Source organism: Pleurotus ostreatus, assembly GCF_014466165.1.
Source record: "Pleurotus ostreatus strain PC9 chromosome Unknown scaffold_1, whole genome shotgun sequence".
Classification (NCBI taxonomy): Eukaryota; Fungi; Basidiomycota; class Agaricomycetes; order Agaricales; family Pleurotaceae; genus Pleurotus; species Pleurotus ostreatus.
In genome coordinates, this window is record NW_023503156.1 from 1,941,818 (window position 1) to 1,959,493 (window position 17,676).

The 17,676-nt window shown below is 50.6% G+C and overlaps 4 protein-coding genes across 4 annotated transcripts; 1 reads left to right on the forward strand and 3 right to left on the reverse strand.

Annotated features, from left to right (window-relative positions):
* Positions 1–4,632: 4,632 nt before the first annotated feature.
* PC9H_000661 (uncharacterized protein) lies at positions 4,633–5,900 on the reverse strand (the record flags this gene model as incomplete). The annotated part of the gene is made up of 3 exons (XM_036770316.1): positions 4,633–5,355; positions 5,415–5,686; positions 5,738–5,900. The coding sequence occupies 3 exons, from the start codon at positions 5,898–5,900 to the stop codon at positions 4,633–4,635; spliced, it is 1,158 nt and encodes a 385-aa protein (XP_036636161.1).
* A 2,947-nt stretch (positions 5,901–8,847) lies between these two features.
* Positions 8,848–10,280, reverse strand: PC9H_000662 (uncharacterized protein; the record flags this gene model as incomplete). Its single annotated transcript, XM_036770317.1, has 7 exons — positions 8,848–9,022; positions 9,280–9,423; positions 9,575–9,606; positions 9,670–9,690; positions 9,751–9,793; positions 9,849–9,956; positions 10,030–10,280. The coding sequence occupies 7 exons, from the start codon at positions 10,278–10,280 to the stop codon at positions 8,848–8,850; spliced, it is 774 nt and encodes a 257-aa protein (XP_036636162.1).
* Positions 10,281–11,823: 1,543 nt separating this feature from the next.
* Positions 11,824–12,583, forward strand: NAT3 (N-terminal acetyltransferase; the record flags this gene model as incomplete). Its single annotated transcript, XM_036770318.1, has 5 exons — positions 11,824–11,876; positions 11,926–11,950; positions 12,008–12,098; positions 12,151–12,441; positions 12,486–12,583. 5 exons carry the CDS (start codon positions 11,824–11,826, stop codon positions 12,581–12,583), a joined length of 558 nt encoding a protein of 185 aa, XP_036636163.1.
* Positions 12,584–12,636: 53 nt separating this feature from the next.
* On the reverse strand, positions 12,637–17,605 carry IML1 (vacuolar membrane-associated protein iml1; the record flags this gene model as incomplete). The annotated part of the gene is made up of 8 exons (XM_036770319.1): positions 12,637–13,329; positions 13,385–13,595; positions 13,644–14,231; positions 14,281–15,918; positions 15,969–16,888; positions 16,945–17,130; positions 17,177–17,245; positions 17,291–17,605. 8 exons carry the CDS (start codon positions 17,603–17,605, stop codon positions 12,637–12,639), a joined length of 4,620 nt encoding a protein of 1,539 aa, XP_036636164.1.
* Positions 17,606–17,676: the final 71 nt, after the last annotated feature.

Consider the following 17,676-nt stretch of genomic DNA (forward strand, 5'->3'; position numbering starts at 1 on the left):
TTGTGGCCCCCCCGGAGCCACTGCCCAGCAGAACGAAGACCTATATCGATGTTATCGCAAGTCATATGCTTCACAAATCTCCATAGAGTTAATGCAATTATTGTGTGAGCCATACCATAACTTCTGAAACTCCCGTGCCGTGCAGGAATTTTCGGAGATGGCGATTTATGACCGTCAAGACGGAGAGGAAACTTGGAGACACATATGACTGTACATAATCTGATGCGCCGAACGAATTACAGAGGTGATTCCACACCCAGGAGACGGGAGCGAACCTCAGCACCGGCCGAAGTGCGCCTAGTAGTTATAGGATGTGATGTCAAAGTCACTGTGTGATGATCAGAGTTTACGGTGTCTGAGCCAGTTCAGTAGGCTTCGGCCGTCAAACGTCGCCGTACGTACCCCAAAGCTTCATGCAAATGTCGTAACCTGCCAATGTTATCTTTCACCGCTGAGGTTAGCTCGCAATGTTCTAACTTTTGACTAGAATAGAGTTTTATATGGTCTTTTTGAGATAAGGGCGCGGTAGGAAGAAATGCGGAAATGGAGACGCGCATTGTCGCTGGTACGAGGATCATTCACTGAGTGGACTTTCGTATGTTTTACGCTGAAATGGTAAGAAAATCGGACGTCGTTAAGCTTCTTCACTGATCGATCGAAGGGGATGTTTGCTAAACGCTTTGAGACCAAATAGCTTGATTGCCGGCTTCGACATTGAGCATCAGCCTGAACGACCGCCTTTCCCCCGCTGCTTCTGTGGCGTCCTCAAGTCTCGATGCAGACTCCTGTTCAAATCACCAAGAAACTCTAGACTCGCTGAATTGCGTTTGAACCTCATTCGCAATTGGGTCAAATCCCATCGTACCCCCATATATCGTCGAGCATCTATTGCGGAAGGTTCAATTTATCAATCGAACCAGATGTCGCGTCCGCAAGTACCTTTCTTTCCATTGGCAGTGACACAAATTGACATGCCCATGTTGCGATTTGAGGAACACAGGGACCGGGGTTTTGCTTCCGTCACACGGAAAGGCTTTGTGGCCGATACCGCTAACCATCCTGCTCACCCCTCTCTCTGAAACCGGCCATCGCCTTGAAATCAGGAATACACGTTTTTCTCGATTAATATCATTGCGAAACCGACGCCTTTGGCGCAATATGGCATGGAAACCGGTAGACCTGTGTTGTATTTGTGTTCCGTGTCCGTGTGACTTTTCTTCCGTCGTTGCTCGAGGGACCTGCGGGTAAGTCTGGATCTGTTAGATCAATTGATAACAACGCAGGACTCCATCAGCGCACCATGTTCGCGCCAAGTTCGGTTTCCACGAACAGCCCAATCAAGGGGCAGGGCAAAAAGAACACAATGCGCGTTGCGGGACTCGAGCCAATCTCAACGCGAGGACGCCCGTTTGCCGTCTGCATCATAGATGATGCATTATAACACTGGATCGCTGTGTCCATCATCAATGTTATTCCTCCTCACCGGAGGTCTGCACGGCCCCTTCATAGACAACCCGCCGTCAAAACGCTACCTAGACGAACCTGGTTCATTTGCCCGAAGTGGTGCACAGCGATGAGCGAAGTGACAATCAACCTACTCGCGATTTTTCGGTATCCCGGGTTTGATACGCCTATCCCCGCCCCCTATACGAGTTCGTTCCAACGACATTCATACCACGCAAGGCATCCACATAGGACGTCGCGCTATATATGTTACCTCCTCCAGGCCACGTAGAAGGCCTTTGGCCATCCGTCTAGTGCTGGAGCCTCTCGACTGTTTACGTAGTAGCATGCGAATGTCCCAGACTCCTCAAAGCATATTCTGCGGCTGCAATGGACCCCTTGACCTCACATAACCCCATGTACATGAATTACGCATGTACTCCAGGTCCCTGCCTTCCTTAATCCGATGATCTACCACTTCGTGAGGGAATCATCGACTCTTCGGCTTCACCGACCTGGTTTGCCATGATGTCACGCATACCCCCTACGCCGAATCGCATGCTCATTGCTCGGATGTTCTCTTCTCGATCTGGTCACTCGCCCCCCTGTCCCACGCATTAGGATCATCCTCTGCTGGAAGCTCGGAAAATCATCCCAGACGGCGGCCAGGGTGCCAATACGTGCGGTTCTGCGGTTCTGGTTCGATTCTACCCACACTGCGAGCTACTGGTGGACATGCACCATTCGATCACGACTGTCTAATCCTGACTTGGTACTTTGCGTCTCGACGCCGACGTTTTTGCCCGCTCGATTCCCCCGACAGTGCGAATGGAGTCCATATTAGACTGGCGGGCTCGTGCAAAATGCGCCTAAGGGGGACTTCCCAGCCCTTCTAGTCGCACAAGTAGTTGCTATAGCGCGCTGTCACATCTTGCATTCTAATACGTGGCTATATACAGTGTTAGTTGGCTTGCCCAGCGTATGACCATTTTCCAGCGTTGCAATGGAAGGTTCGTGTACAATTTATGCTCGGAAGACGGACTCTTTCGGATACAACCTAATGGACCTCTGTACGTCAGTTGATTCCAGAAACCCAGAAATTCGAGTCCGAGTTCGATTGGCTGCCATCCAAGTTCTACATCCAAATGCCTTACTCATCGCTCTGATCTTGACTCGCTTTGCCGTCGTATTCGCAAGAGAAATTCAGTGATTCGGGGTCACCGTGGAAATGAGATCTGAGTCAAAGTGGGTTGCCTGGTATAATTATGGGGAAGTGACTCGGATCGGACTCACAGTATATGAGTAAGATGTGCGGCTGATATCTTATGGTGTATGTCATCACCCACGATATCCTCCATGGCTGGCGTTATCTTCCGTACCTCCCTGACTACTTCCGGATCATCCATATCCAGTCATCATGTTATAGCAATCTAATCAGCGAATGCATCGTCAGCGTCATATTCCGTAGGCAAACTGGTCCGGTATTGTATCGTGGTGTTGGGGGGAATTCATTCGAACTAGATAATGGGCGCCTTGCTGCAGCCTGCTGCGTGCACAGCGAGGAGCATTGCTGTTGGGCGCAGACAGTAACTTGAACAGCAATTGTACTGCGATGGAAGGCCGAAGAACAGTACAACACATCCCATCCGCAGTTATCTCGCGTCGAAAAGCAAATACGCCTATAGACGCTATACAAAATTCGCATCCGTATCAGCAGGGCTGCTCCTTCTCTCGACCGCAAAGGGTGTAAGAGATTGCCATAGCGCTAGGGGCACGCTTACAGCTTAGCAATACGTTGTATCCAGCTTACTATATACCGATAAATGGGACCGGGAATTGGAAAGCATATACTCCACAGGTGACTGCACCTATACATGGCGTATCAAATTCCGAACATTCCAGGCGATATTTCTATCAATCCAACTTTTTAGACTTTTTTTTAAAAAAAACATATCAGCTGGGACAGCGGCGGGGGCATACCTGGGGTGACCTTGAAACGCTGCCCCAAGCGGCACTATCCACCATATCCAGTCACTGCAGAAACGCCTCATGGCCTCTATGCATGATTGATGTCAGGAGCGGCTAGGGAGGGCTAGGGGCACGGAATGTCACGCGTTGGCATGCGTCGGAATCGTACTGTGGAAGACCGTAGAATTTTAATTGAGTACGATATCTGCAGGAACATGAAAGAGGCAGGTTGTAGAGAAGCCGATGGCCGATGGCCGCGTCAGTGGAATATGCACGTATGACTCGGTCGGCGGATCGACTCGCGCTCGCAAATTTGTGGATCCCAAAGACACACCTTAGGGGGATGCAGGCGTGTCCCGCGAGCCGGGAATTGGCTGAATCATGTAGCAAGAGTCATCCGAATTTCGCAGCGCCTCGCGTAGTGGGTAGCCCTTTCCAGTACATTCTTGCCGTAGCTTGCATGATTGGGAATTTGCTGAATGCGGCAGTCCGCAGTGACTTGACTTGGGACCATGGAGAGTGTACACCCAGATATGGTGGCGTGCATAACTGCACGGCAGGCCGGATATATTGCCGAAGGGTGCGGTTCCATTTGCGGCTGGCATTGGGCACAGCGTATGTTCAAGGCACCTGATCGGAAGCAGGCTAACCTTGGTCTCGGGTTGACTTGTGATATTTTCGATACCTTAAGGGAGAGGGAAACTCGTCCAAGAATTCAATATGTACAGTGTACAACAACCAAATGGTATTGAGCAGTGTGTAAACTGCGTATGCAAGTTGTACAAATGCCAGAATCGGAGATATAAGTACTAGTATACGTGTGTTACAATGAGTGGAAGGGAGGTAAATGAGTGTGGGCATGATAATGAGAGACTAGTGGTAAGTAAATATTACTGTACTGTATGCATGGGCATGATATGACATGGATGATAGAGATATGCAAGGAGGAATAAGTTGAATAATGCAGGGGTGGATATCATCGACTGAGCGATCAGTGTAGGAGGAAGACCTTTTAGTATTCAAACAACAGACGAAAGAAAAAATGCAATGATACCAATGAAATTATGGACATGAAGAATAAATGGATTGTAATGCCGTTGTAGGAGGAATCGTTTGTGGTATGCGTGAGCTCGTTGTAGAGTTCGTAAATTAAGTTTTGATGGGGTTGATTAGAATCGAGGGGGAAGGCCCCGCATGGCGAAATGAAGCGGATCGACTGGTTTAGTGTGTTAGGCGAATTGGGAACCTTGAGTGAATGCCCTTATCCCGCTGATGATGGGCGACGGGTGGAAGCGGAATAGGGAATGCCCTCAACAACTCCATCGTAGTGCTTGTGAAGCCCAAGCCCGATTTCTTAGCCGCCGTGGGGGGACGCACGGGAATGGTAGCCGACCGGCTAGAGAGCTCGATGTACTCGGCGTGAGGATGAATCTCGTCAACAGGGATAGCGAACGAATCATCCTTGGAGCAGGTCTCACGCTCGGGGCTAGTGGCAGGTGAAGCGTCGGAATCGGAGTTGAGGGTGGAAGGTGTGGCAGGTGACGATGAGAAGGAAGAATCGTCTGAAGAGGCTGATTCCGGGGAAGAGTAAGAGAGTTCTGGCACGGCTCCTGGCAAGGGAATGTGCACGGACAGGTTGTTGCGAGTATGGCGCTTGGTGGGCTGTACGATGTATTCTGTAGCGACTGGCTTGGTCGGCTCGACCGCGACTTGGGTGGGTTCCTGGTAGGTGTAGTAGTCCACTTGCATGGAGCGAATTGAATATGGGGTAATAGCGATAGCTGCAATATCATCATAGTGTGCGAGGATGTCATCCTCGGTGATAGCAAGCTCGAAGTCTAGGACGTCGAGGAATTCCCGCTCGATACGGCCGACGTCACGCTTTCCGAACACACCGGTGCACAGAGCCCAGTGAACATTCTTGAGCGTGGAATCATTGAGGTACTGGGAGAGAGTATGTTAATTCGGATGTTCAGGGACCAGGAAGCAAGGGGGATACACACCTTTGATGCTACGATCAAAGACCCTAGAAATACTCGTTCTAAAGCCCATTCCTCCAGGGCGATGTGAAGATGCGGTCTAGCTCTGTCGATGTAGACGAGAGCTGCGAGGTATACGGGAGTTGCGACCTCTGCCCGAGTGATTACATTTGTTACGAAAGTGGTGAACTTTGTGTACTCTGAGCGACGAGACTTGCGACCGCGGTGAGACGAAGACGGGGAGGGTCTTCCCATTGCGTAGTCGACGGTCTCTGCCACGCAGTCAACCATGTAATCTGAGAAGCTGTGAGTAGAGCGTCGAGAGTCTGAGATGTATTCTGATTTACCTATTAGTGAGCGAGAGATTTTAACATCGATGAGATCCATGATAGCCGGGGAGTGGAGGGAGGGGTGTACTAGGGAGGCTGCATGGTTTGAGGAGGAGGAGGAGAGGGTGGAGGAGGTGGTGGATGAGAAAGAGCTGGTGGACGAGCAGGGAGAGAAATCCATTGCTGGTAGAGTAGAAGCGAAGGATGGATTGTCATTTCTGGGCTGAGACGAGAGGATTATATACGGTGCTGACGGGATACGAAGAGGCCCGGATTCGGACTTGCACTTTGGTGGTAAAACTAAACGGACGTCTCTCTCAGAACTCGATCGCATCTCAGATCTGCCCGGCTCAGCTCGGTTCATACTCAAACCGGCTCGATCCGTTTACACCCGCTTACTACGCACACGCACTGCAAGACTTGACTGTGCTCGTCGCGCCACACAGTCTGCTCTTCCCCCGGTGATCCCCATCCCTCATCACCCACCAAAGGGCGTCCACCGTCCACCGCCATCGCGCGCCCCACTCCTCGCCAGTCGCCGCGGTCCCTACGCCCGTCTCGCATCGGGATCCCTATCAACTGAGCTGATTCCGAACTTAGCGCATCCTCCCACTAGCTAGCCGCCATGCGCTCTACACAACCTTTTTCGTCGCCCAAGTCTCTCTGACACTGCCGTAGCAACCTACCCATCTCTGCGTTGTTATGGTCTATGGCGCTCACTGCGCCGAATGAGCGCAAAACATTATTCATTCGGGGCCTTACATATCACTAAGCATAGGGAACATCGGCGATCAACAACTCACCAATAAATGCTCTTTTCCGTCCATTCTCAGTTGAAGATATCCACTTTCATCGTTTCAAGTGGCTATTAGCTCGCCCTGGCCGGTAAGCTCGGTTTTCGACCTCGAATTTCACTAGATTGATTGTAGCCGAGGAAATGCACTCTAGAGACCATCTAGTGCCTTGCATTGTATCAGTATCCGTGCTCAGTACTTGTATTCTGAATCAACGTAACACTGCAATACACCCGTTACCATCATCATTCTCGCATTTATTTGATGCAAATCGACACAGAAGCAACCATTCGCTTATAGGAGCCGATATCGAGCTACTTCGTCGTTGAAATCGAAAGTCCCTTTGAGAGAGAACGGCGACAAATGTCGTTAGTAAAGCGAACCTCTCATGGGCTGTCTGCATCAATCATCTACCGTCAACCCCACTGTTGATGCGAATAAGACCTCATGTGCATATGGGCATCAATATGCACGGTCGTCTCGGTACATCGGAGTGTCCCTCTTTCCACACATACTCGTCTCTCGGCATTGTATAAATATAAGGAGTACCCCAAAGCTAAAGCTCGTCGGGGGTGCCTGTTACATCGTATTTTACAATATATTTCGACGAGTTACCTCGTCGAAGGTGCTCTATATACTCGGTTCCGTTAGAATGATCCGCCGCCGCCGCCTACTTAGGTTCTGAGGTTCCCCTGGAATTAATTGAGTACTTTCAAAGCTACTCCAATAGCCTCAAGAACCCATTAATGTTTCATTCAACCGTGACGATCCTACGCAACTGAACCGTATGTCGAGCTGATGACAGAACAGAGGACTTCGATGCCATGTTATGTAAATGACATCAATGCATCACAGCCGGGCGCACATATCGGTTGTAGAGCCAACACACATACCGCGAGCCATACGCAGCATACCACCCGCTCAAACCTTCATCTATCACCATGTCTACCACCAACGGTGACTCTATCGTCAGCGATCGACTCAGCCAGCTCAGCATACCCCCAGCAACGGCGCAAGTATCGAACCCGAGCCGACAGGCAGTATTAATCTGCCTTTCAACGGTCTCCCGTATCCCTTCATAGGAAGTGGTGGCTGGCAGTTGTCCGTGCACTCTGCACATTCTGACATGGCTACGACGAGCCAGTTCGTCGACAGCGGGCCTACTACTATGGATATGGTATACGCAGGAGAGCACAGAGGTTTACGGCTTGTAGTATGTAGGGTCCTCGCGCAATGACATATCTCATCGGGCAGGCGGATCGATGACACGGAGCATGGTCAAAGGGACCCTTCCTTCGCGGGCTGCCAAATGCGTTATCTTACCCTGAGCATCCGGCGTCTCAAGAGTGTGGGAGGTGCAATGGGAGGCTTCGTCCTGATCTTGTGGCTGGATGCAGAGAGAATGCAGGTAAGGAGTTGACATGGGGTGGGATAGCAGTTAGTCAAGGGGGACGCCGGCCGGGATTCTGTACTTGTGAGGGCAAAACGGCTCCATAGCGCTGTACTAACGCCGTGCTAATGGCCTGTAGCGCCTCCACTAGATACTCAATACCACTCTAACGCGCTCGAAACACACGTTTGGACACATAGGACAATATCGTCTGTAATACTTGTGCGCATTTGTCCAACGGATAGTACACCACCTGCCCGCGCAATTGCATCTGTGCCGTTGAGCAGTAAAATGGTGCGCATCTCGCAATCCTCAGTCTCCGATGTCTCTAGCATAGACATCAAGTATAATCCTTGTCAGTTCTACACACGCCGGAAGTCTATGTTGTGGTTCTATCAGACAAAAGCCCTTGGTGGTGCGCAGGGTTAGAACACATCGGAGTGCAGGGTCCGCACACGGAGACACTCTTAATTTTGCAATGTTCGTGACCAGCCGATCACTTCAAGCATCAATAACACTGCGAGCATCAATACATCTACGCCTCTCGGTGCAAATATGAGCTTACCCTTGAATAAGAATGAAAGTCACCAGATAAGATAGGCGAAGTCATTTGATCATGACATTTAGCAACACAGCACAGTGGACGGCACAATCAGAAAGACCCAGTATTACGAAGACAAGGAAGTGTATATCGGATGCGAGATGCAGATTTACGTATTGATATTGAAGTACAACATAGTGCGAATTGTGGAAGGCGTAGCAAGAGGGAAAGCAAAGATACAAATGGACATGGGATGGGAAATCATTTTGAAGCGAGTGCCTAGGACCAGGTCGCTCGGGGGAGGAGGACTCTCAAGCCTCGGGGTGTGTGTAGGAGAGCGTCCCTGTCGTGCAATTGTCAGACCGTTCCCATCAGACGGATGTCGAGTGGGGTGAGCGCGCGGCTATGCCGCGATAGTAGCAGTCGGGTCCTTCCCTTTATTTCTGCTGCCTTTCGGTCGCCCACGAGGCCGCTTGGCCGGCGGCGCATCCATTTGCAGCAGATCACCAGGCCCACGCTTGGAGTTATTGGCGCTGCTGATGCTTTCGTTTCCATTCAGTCTGCGGTCGTTCAAGTACCTAGAAGCGCACAGAAAGCGCGCAAGAGACATTAGCATCACGTCCATCGAAGGAGTAGTCACTAGCAGAGAAAAGCCTGGACCAAGTAACAGCGATGATGGAAATTGAAAAAAAAAATTGAATAGCTACTTGAATGAAGGAATGATTGGAGGTCACCAGGTGAACCTTATGTAAGCGACCCTGTTTCTTGACTTCTTGTGGGTGCAGTTTCGAGTCCCACCACCACGAGATAAAGATGCGCAGGGTAGATTACTCACTGTGACGACTTGTCATCGAGCGTGCTTTGTAGGCTGGGCAAAGGGGGCTGCCCCAGCTCCTGCCTCAAGCGGTCGACATCCTGTTTCGCGATGGTGTATTCACCGTCTGTCAAGTCAGATATTTTTTGGCGTAGATCGGTGCATCTACGAAGAACGTCAGTCTTCGACGAAGCACGGGGAATGAGTAGATGGGCTAAAGCAACGGCGAGCTACTAAGGGTGGGTCCAACTGCCGAAGAGTTGAAATTCGACACTGCCATCATACAGCAAGTCCGAATAGTTCGATTGGTACTCACTCTTTCGATAAGGACACCTCCATAAGATCGGCCTAAACGAGAGCAGGCAATTTCGGACACTTGGCAACGAAGGAGGTGAGATTTGCGGCTCATACCTTGTCGCGATCTTCATTGATCTACGAGTGCTTCGGGATTAGGACAAACTAGAAGCAGGTGCAGTGAATCGTTGGGCCCACCTCACGTAAGCTATTGATCAACTTGTTCCGCTCGCTTTCAAGCCTGAAACCGGTGTGTCAACGGAGAGGGTCTCGCGATAAACGCAGCCGTCGCGTACTTGTTCTTCTGTTCTCGGACATCCTGTATTGCTTTGTTCTTCTGTTCCAAAGTCGCGTGCGCTGAGAGAATATGTGCTGTATGAAGTTGCAGTGTCAAGGCGTGTTTTCTGTTCGCGTGACGACCGATTTACACGACTTGAGCACTCGGCGGGGGAAGAGAAGATGAAATGTGAAACGGACTTCAATTCTGCGGTTTTAGCTAAATGGACCAAGTCTTTTGTCCAGTCTCCGGTCGCTATCAGAGGTACGGAGGTTCCTACATTTGCGCCATTGTTGGATTGGGGCTGCTGATGCTGTTGGGTTTGCTGAGGCTGTTGGACGTGAGGCGGAGGCTGTTTTGTGGTATCCTGGGGCGCGATGGTAGTTGTGTTCACTGGTGGCGAGGCGTGTGCATTGGGCGGATTGTAGTGAACATATCGAGGCTGCGACATTTGGCCAGTAAGTGGCAGAAATTGACAAATGCCTCGATCGAAGTGTTTGGGGTCTTGCAAACACTCGGAGTGACAGAGGTTTGTTTGGCGCTGCTATTATCGCGTGGCATTCAGGGGTCTCCTGTCCTCTCCTGTCCATGTTCCTCTAGCACATCAATGTGCAGAAGAGCCTACGATATACGTCTAGGAATGTATATGACCCTTGGGCTCACAAGGTAATCAGGATTTTGATGATCTCACACTCGCCCAGAACATTCTACCAAGGCTTGTCCTGACCGAGGAGGTAGTTCTCCTTGCACAAGATCGCATACCTCGGTGTCCTGTTGCGAGCTGGCTTGGTAACGACCCTACATGCCGTTAAGATCGACATACAGGGTAGTTGAGAAGATTGGTAGGAGACCGACTATCCTACCGCGGATTCTCGTCAGCAGCACAAAGGAGAAAAGGTGTAGATAGACCGGCCAGACGTCATAGGACATCGAGCGTCTAGAGAAAGGCCAACAGCTGGGCAAAAATATTTGATACACTGATACAGTGACACTTGATGGTGTTGGACGTTTCGACGTGTATTGAGCGTCAACTCGTGTATTGAAAACCATGACGAGACAATGGGATTGTGAATACTGGAAGGAGAACGTGAAGGAAGTCGGGACGATGTTTCCCCTTTGCACGAGGATTCCCGAGGATATCAGCGACGACGAGTGAGGTCTACTGCGAGCGCAGCAAGTGGGATGCATCAAATTGTGGGCAACAACACAGGGTTGCAACAAAGCTACGTATATAACCTTCGCAGTCCAACCCATCAATCCGAGGAGAGTCTCTTCGAATGACGAAGGTATATACTGAGCCCGCACAAATGGCGGACGCTGCGCAGATGGGAATCAGCGCAGGGGTGGCCGTGCATGGTGCTCATCGAAACTGCGGTCAGTAAACCATCTGAATCGAACGAAGAGCTGAGCAAACGAGCCTATAACACTTGGATCAAAGTTTTCAGAGCCCTAGGTTCTTGTAAGATCAGGTCTGAACCGACGAGATGATAATTCTAATGGAAACTGACTCTGTCATACTGACCTCATAGACACCTTGGGACCTTGGAAGTAAACGGGTAGATGATAGAACGGATGCGAGTATCACGGCCCATTCATATGCTTTCCGCTGAGGGTAGACTTGGAGACCTCTGGAGGATTGTTTCGTGGGGGTGCACCGGAAATGCAACGTATTGAATCGAAGGAATAGTGCCTCTTATATTGCTGGAGGAGGAGACTAGCAACGACTTCGTGCCCGCTTCCGCAGTTGTGATGTCACTTCCTTGCTGGCGGCTTTAGTACTGCGGCTAAGCAGAGTGCATTGAATGTCGACTCTTGCATCCTCCGAGGACGGAAGACCGGGCAACTCATCCGTATGTTTCCAGGGTCGCCAGCCATGGAAGTTCGGAATAAATGTCAGGCGCTCAATAGGCGCTCACTGTATCCTTCTCGGCCTCGTGCAGTCCACGGTCAACACAACTTTGCATCCTCAAGTCCCGCCGCGCATCTCCGTCATTATGAGTGTTCTAAGGCCGTTCAGAGCTACTGATATGTTCAAATTCAACAACGTGTGAGCACGTCAGAATACTTTACACATGTGCCAAGCTGACCTTTACCAGGAATTTGGATGTCTGGACAGAAACCGTATGTTTCCGCGAATCAATGTTTTGAGTCAAGCTAACTAACACCTCCGGACATCAGTACGGCATTAGCTTCTATCTAAGCTACCTTTCGCGGTGGCCCGACCTATGCTGCGTTCAGCAAGCACCAAGTGGCCGCATGATGGGCTACAGTACGCGACTCGACTGTTGCCAGAAGTCGCGTTACTGATAATCCTTCTTTAGTTCTTGGCAAGGCTGAGGGTTCTGGCGCCGAATGGCACGGTCATGTAACTGCACTGACTGTAGCGCCAGAATACCGACGCCTCTCTCTTGCCCGAAAAATGATGGACCTGTTAGAATTCGTGTCAGACGAAATCTACCGAGGCTTCTTCGTCGATCTTTATGTTCGATGTGCGAACTATGTTGCTATAGACATGTACGAGAAACTGGGATATAGCGTCTATAGACGGGTAAGGGAATACTACGGAAGTCTGGGCGTAGGAAAAGGAGGACGGGACGAGGAAGACGCATTCGGTACGTGGCGGTGACGTTGTGTAGTAGCCGATCTGACATTCGAGGACCAGACATGCGGAAACCTCTCTCCAGAGACCCTGGGCGGCGGTCAGTCCGTCCAAACGGTAGAGATATTATCGTTAGTGCCCACGATGTCCCATAAACCTCAACATCTCCCCGTGTTCAATTCTAGCTTCTACATCGACAATAATGATATTATATACTAAGTGGAGGGGGGTCCTCGGGCTCTGGGTTACCCAGCGAGGCCAGTTCCTTGTCATAAAACTTGGTCAGGGCCGCCCCATCGCAGCAGAAACGATTCAACCGAATCCTGATTTCCTCGGCCGCAGCTGCTGGTCGATGATCTTTGCTCTTCACGGCGGTGCCCATTCTCCCTGGTCCCATTAAGCGGTTGGTCAAGAACAGAAATCCTTGGGATCCGCCTAGGACTTGTACGAATGCGACTCCAGACCGATGCACGAATTGCGAGTGCTTGTACGGGGACCGCCGGTAGGAGTACACAACATCCACGGAGTCGGGGTACATCTCGGAGGCTTCTATGTCCAGAATAAAATCGAAGTGCCTGAGCAACGCGTATTCAAAGTAGCACTTCGTCTGTGTGTTCTCTGATACTCTTCGCTCTAGGTCCGGCACTATTGGGGGAGGAATGGCAAGGCGGACCGGAAAACAGGACTGAAAGGCGTTGCGTTCTCGTACATCGCATATCTGGGTAACATAGGCCTCGACGAGTTTCAGGCCGTAGCGTTCAATTGTCCGGCTCCACTGTCTCAGTTGGTCTTCAATACATCGCGCTGTGGTTCCGATCCATTGGAGTTCGAAGTGTAAGACGGTCCCCGGATTGTGGATGATATCGTGATGTAGAATAACTGTTTCGGCTTGGTCACTCCGCTGGAAACGGTTTTTATATCTAGCTCAAGGCAATCGGAGGATAAATCAAACGTACCTTATTAGGATCAACGTCAATGACAAGCGTTTGGCTCAATATCAGCTTCTTCTTTCGCCGACGCGGGCTGGCGGGTTTGCGTTTCCCCATGATGTTGCTACTCGGATAGTAGCTACGTCCAAGTTCCTCGGCGCCACTCCGCCTGGATTTAAACCATCCTCGAGGTGTCATTGGAACTGCGAACTCTCCTTTGAAACGGTAAAAGTAATGGCTACTCTATGTTAGCAAGAGTTCAGAATCAAATCTCATCATCACTTACCCATCCAGGAATCCATGACGATCGCGACAATGTTCAATCACACCTTGCTCCATCAATTTGACGCCGAACTCTGTACCTTGAGCCCGAGAAGAGACATCTCGGAATTCGCGCACGACCCAAGAAACGAAATCAAACCCTGTGAAAGAATTGTGGTACTGGGCCCCATGCCACTGATAATGTTTGATCGGTACACCGTCTTCCTCCCGCATGGCCTTTGGAATGGCTTGTAGTGGCATCTCACCGATCTCCCGCTCGCTCTTCATCTTCTTACGGAGGGGACCAGCAGCGTGGATTTCATCCAGCTGTGCCATGAGGGAGTCATCCAAGACCGACATGGCCGGCCCAAGCGTAGTAGGGAGGAAGCGAACGGGGGGCGTCTTGTCGTCGACCTGCCAGCGAAGCTTTGTGAAGATTTCGGCGAGCTTCTCAATGCCTAGTATCCTCGTTTCTTCGTCGTTCAATACTTCTCCCTGCGGTCCCACATAGGGCAGAGGCGGTTCTATTGTTGGGATAACGATGAATCGTGTTCGCCAGTAGCGGACAGCCTCGTCAAACTGCTGTTCGTAACCTCCAGCAAGCATGTCCAATCTATTTCTCGTGAGTACTTAGTAGCTCGACAATCCATGAGTTGGCCCACCGATTCCAAACGTGCCCTTCAAAACCATGAGAGGTAAACTCGGTAGAAAGTTCTGTGTATCCACCACCCAGCTTCGGCCAAATAAGACATTTGTATTGAATGGGTGGCATTGGCGGCATGCGGCGGACATACCGACTGACTTTGATGGTATCTCCTTCGTACGCGATTCGGTGGATTTCATTGCTCATTGAGAGGTATATGGGATCGACAGTAGATTGCAGTATCTCAGCTGCACCCTTGGGCTTGGGTGTCATATCATCGTCGGTGAGATATGAAGATGCCGTCCGTCGGTACAAAGCCTTTGCTTCCACCGGGATGCTACTGTCAGCTTTTGGCGGGCGTAGTACGAACTGGAATCCTTGCGCCAGCCGGATTGCAGCCATACCCCGCATGACCACCAAAGCCCACGAACGACGGTTGTCGTCCTCGTTACCTCGAGAGGGCGGGACTTTGACCAGGAAGGGGTGCATCTCCCGAAGGTCAACTACAAAGTCATAAGAGTATACGTCGTACGATGCTTCTAGTTCGGAGGCTGAAGGGAAATATTCGCCCGTCAGCGGTAGACATCCTGGAGTGACCATAGACCGCCATTTGATTTCGTGCTTGTAAACGGGTTGTGGGAACATATGCTGCCATCGACGAGCAAGTGAAGATTGTGCCCCGGAAATAGCGGATTCCTTGCGAGAGGGGTTGGGTCTAGAAGATGGAGATGAAGATGCTATGGGCGTCGCTAGATTGGCACTGCGACGCTTGATTGTCATATGGTCGTCTCGAGGTGGCGTATTGATGGGAGAGTACCGCACGAGAGGCGTCCGAAGGGAAGGCGTGTCGTCGTCAATAACGCGAGATGCAGTGGAGCGCATCGAGGACGCGGTTTTGGCAGTTGCAGGAACAGAAGTGTTGGTAACATCACTCTGTTTGACGGTGGCCTTCGACACGGCAGGCATCCGAACGGGAGAAGAAATTGGCATGAGACTTAAGCTTGCTCTACTCGAACTAGGGGAAGCAGAAGCAGACACTTGAGTCGTTTCGGGCTCGCTAGGGACACTACGGAAAGGATGAAACCACCAGGATGAGTTCTTCGTCTTGGCCGTAGCGCTTCTGATCGAACTAGAATCTCGAGAGGTCCCCCCTGGACTTTCTGGGCGGGTCATTCGCTGCGAAGATTGGATAGATTGCAAGGAGGCACGAGAAGGCGAAGTGCTCGCTACCGATAAGAAACCGCTCTGGGTTATCCTTTCTTCAGGAGGGAGATCCATGACGATGCGAAGAGGGCTCTCTTCGATGGGAGGAATTTTGGCAGAATCAATAGCGTTACGGTGAGATACATGAGTCCTCTTTTCCGTAATCGTCCTATACGAAGCCGCCACGACTGTACCGCTGCTCGAGGATGCATAAGAGGAAGGGTGAGAGCTACGACTGTTTGTAGCTGGTTTACTATCGGGCTTGAGAGTGAAGACACTAGAATCGTATTTGTCTGCCTTGACCTTCCAGGACCGGCCTTCCTCCATCCGCTCCGTGAAAGTACTTATTTCTGCTTCAGCGGCAGGCAGAAATGGAACCTCGATACTCGAAAGCACATCGTGTTCGAGTAGTCCAAGCATCTGAATCTCATGCATCTTAGCTCGCGCAATGAATCTGGGATGAGCGTCTGAGGACAAGTTCACTACGTTCAAGAAAGCGCTCACCGATCCTGACGAAACGGCAAATCCATCTGACCATCCCAGAACGTAATTGAGATCCAAAACGGCTCCCACCAGAAAACAGTCTTATTCAATGGATCCGCTGGATTGTCACCGCCGCCCCAGAGAGGGTCCATCGAACGAGCGTTCAGCGATGTTCTTGGGTCTTTGTCGGTTTTCAACTCGGGGTCGATGCCTTCAAAGCTAAATACGGGACTTTGGTGAAGTGGGGGCTTCGCCAAAGATATCAAGTCGAGGCCAAATCCTTGGTCTAGCATCCTTGTTGTAGTCAAACGGAGGAGAGCTTTTGAGACTCTGAAATAGCCGGTCCCGGGTGTGATCAATATTGTAGTAGCACCAGTTAGCGATAGAGACCGATCAATATAGTGAGTCTCAGTAGGATTCAGCGCCAGGTTTAGAGCTTCCAGGATGGGTCCGTCGTGAGCGAAGGAAAGACGCCCGACTAGCCTGACTTGATCGGCCGCGCCGGCCTGAGGGTCTGCAGCGGCACGGTGATGGTGGTGCGTCAAAAGAATGTCGCGTTGAAAGTCCCAAAACGAGTTCTTCAGGCTAACTAGGGTAGGTTTCCAGTCGTATATGACCTCTAAGTCGGTAATGACTTTGTAGAAGTCTTTGTACCAGTTCCCTTGGTCATCTAAGCGAAGTGGTCCAGCAGCGTAGTCGATTTCCGACTGTTCGTAGTAGACCCGAGAAATGAGGACAATGGTGACGATGTGATTTGTGCCAGCTTCCCTCCATTTGGCGAAGAGCGCGGGCAAGAAGGAATGGACAATCTTCTCGTTGTAACGCTCGCCGTCGCCAGAGAATTCCCAGAGCTCCCGGCAAACTTGGATGAAGATCATCACTTTCGCTGAAAGAGATCTGTAGATGGTTTTCGTAGTGGCCGTCATACAGGCAGCAGAAACCTTCAGACATTGCAAACAGGTAAGACACGTCTAAGACGATGCGGTTGCCTTTATACCTGCTTCCCATTTACGTAGATGGAGTGTATTTTCGCAGCTATTGCACCAATAAATGAGATTTCTTGATTTTTATAAATGCATTGTCCAACAAGATGTTCTCCTAGGCGCCACATGTCGTTTCTTCCTAGATACTGGTCTTGAAAGATTAATTCAACGTAATCTGCTTGGTGGTTCTCCCTCTCCACCTGAAATGACCATTAAGAATCATACATGGTGTAGGTATAAGCTGACCTTAGTAACCATAACCTCCATATTGTTCCTCCAGTTGAACGCATCGGCCACGGGTTTGGGGATTGATATCTACAGAGGTGTTAGTGTGTTTCAGAAGAGACGGGTAACTCTCACCTGAAGTTGGGGTTTAGAAGAACCCTCGTCCCTGGGTACAATGAACAAGATACCAGCGCCGGGGTCACTGTCTTCGCTGCTGGCAGTTATGCGTAACATGTCACCCTCCAAAACACCAGGCCATAATGACTGGTTGAAGAGGATTGCGTTGGACTCCTTGACATTGTCGTGTACCCAAGCATTCAGGATCTTGTAGTCTCCAACTTGTAACATTGTAATAACTGGTGCAGCACTCCGCAGGATAGACTGAGCGGTATTTGACCGACGGCGACCACTAAACTGGGATTTCTGAGACTCTGCTCGAGAGCCTGGCATATTTTCGTGGATTCGGCTCGTGAACGGGGGATAACCCTCTGTTCTGTGTCAGACAGGGCAGAGCAGCGTGG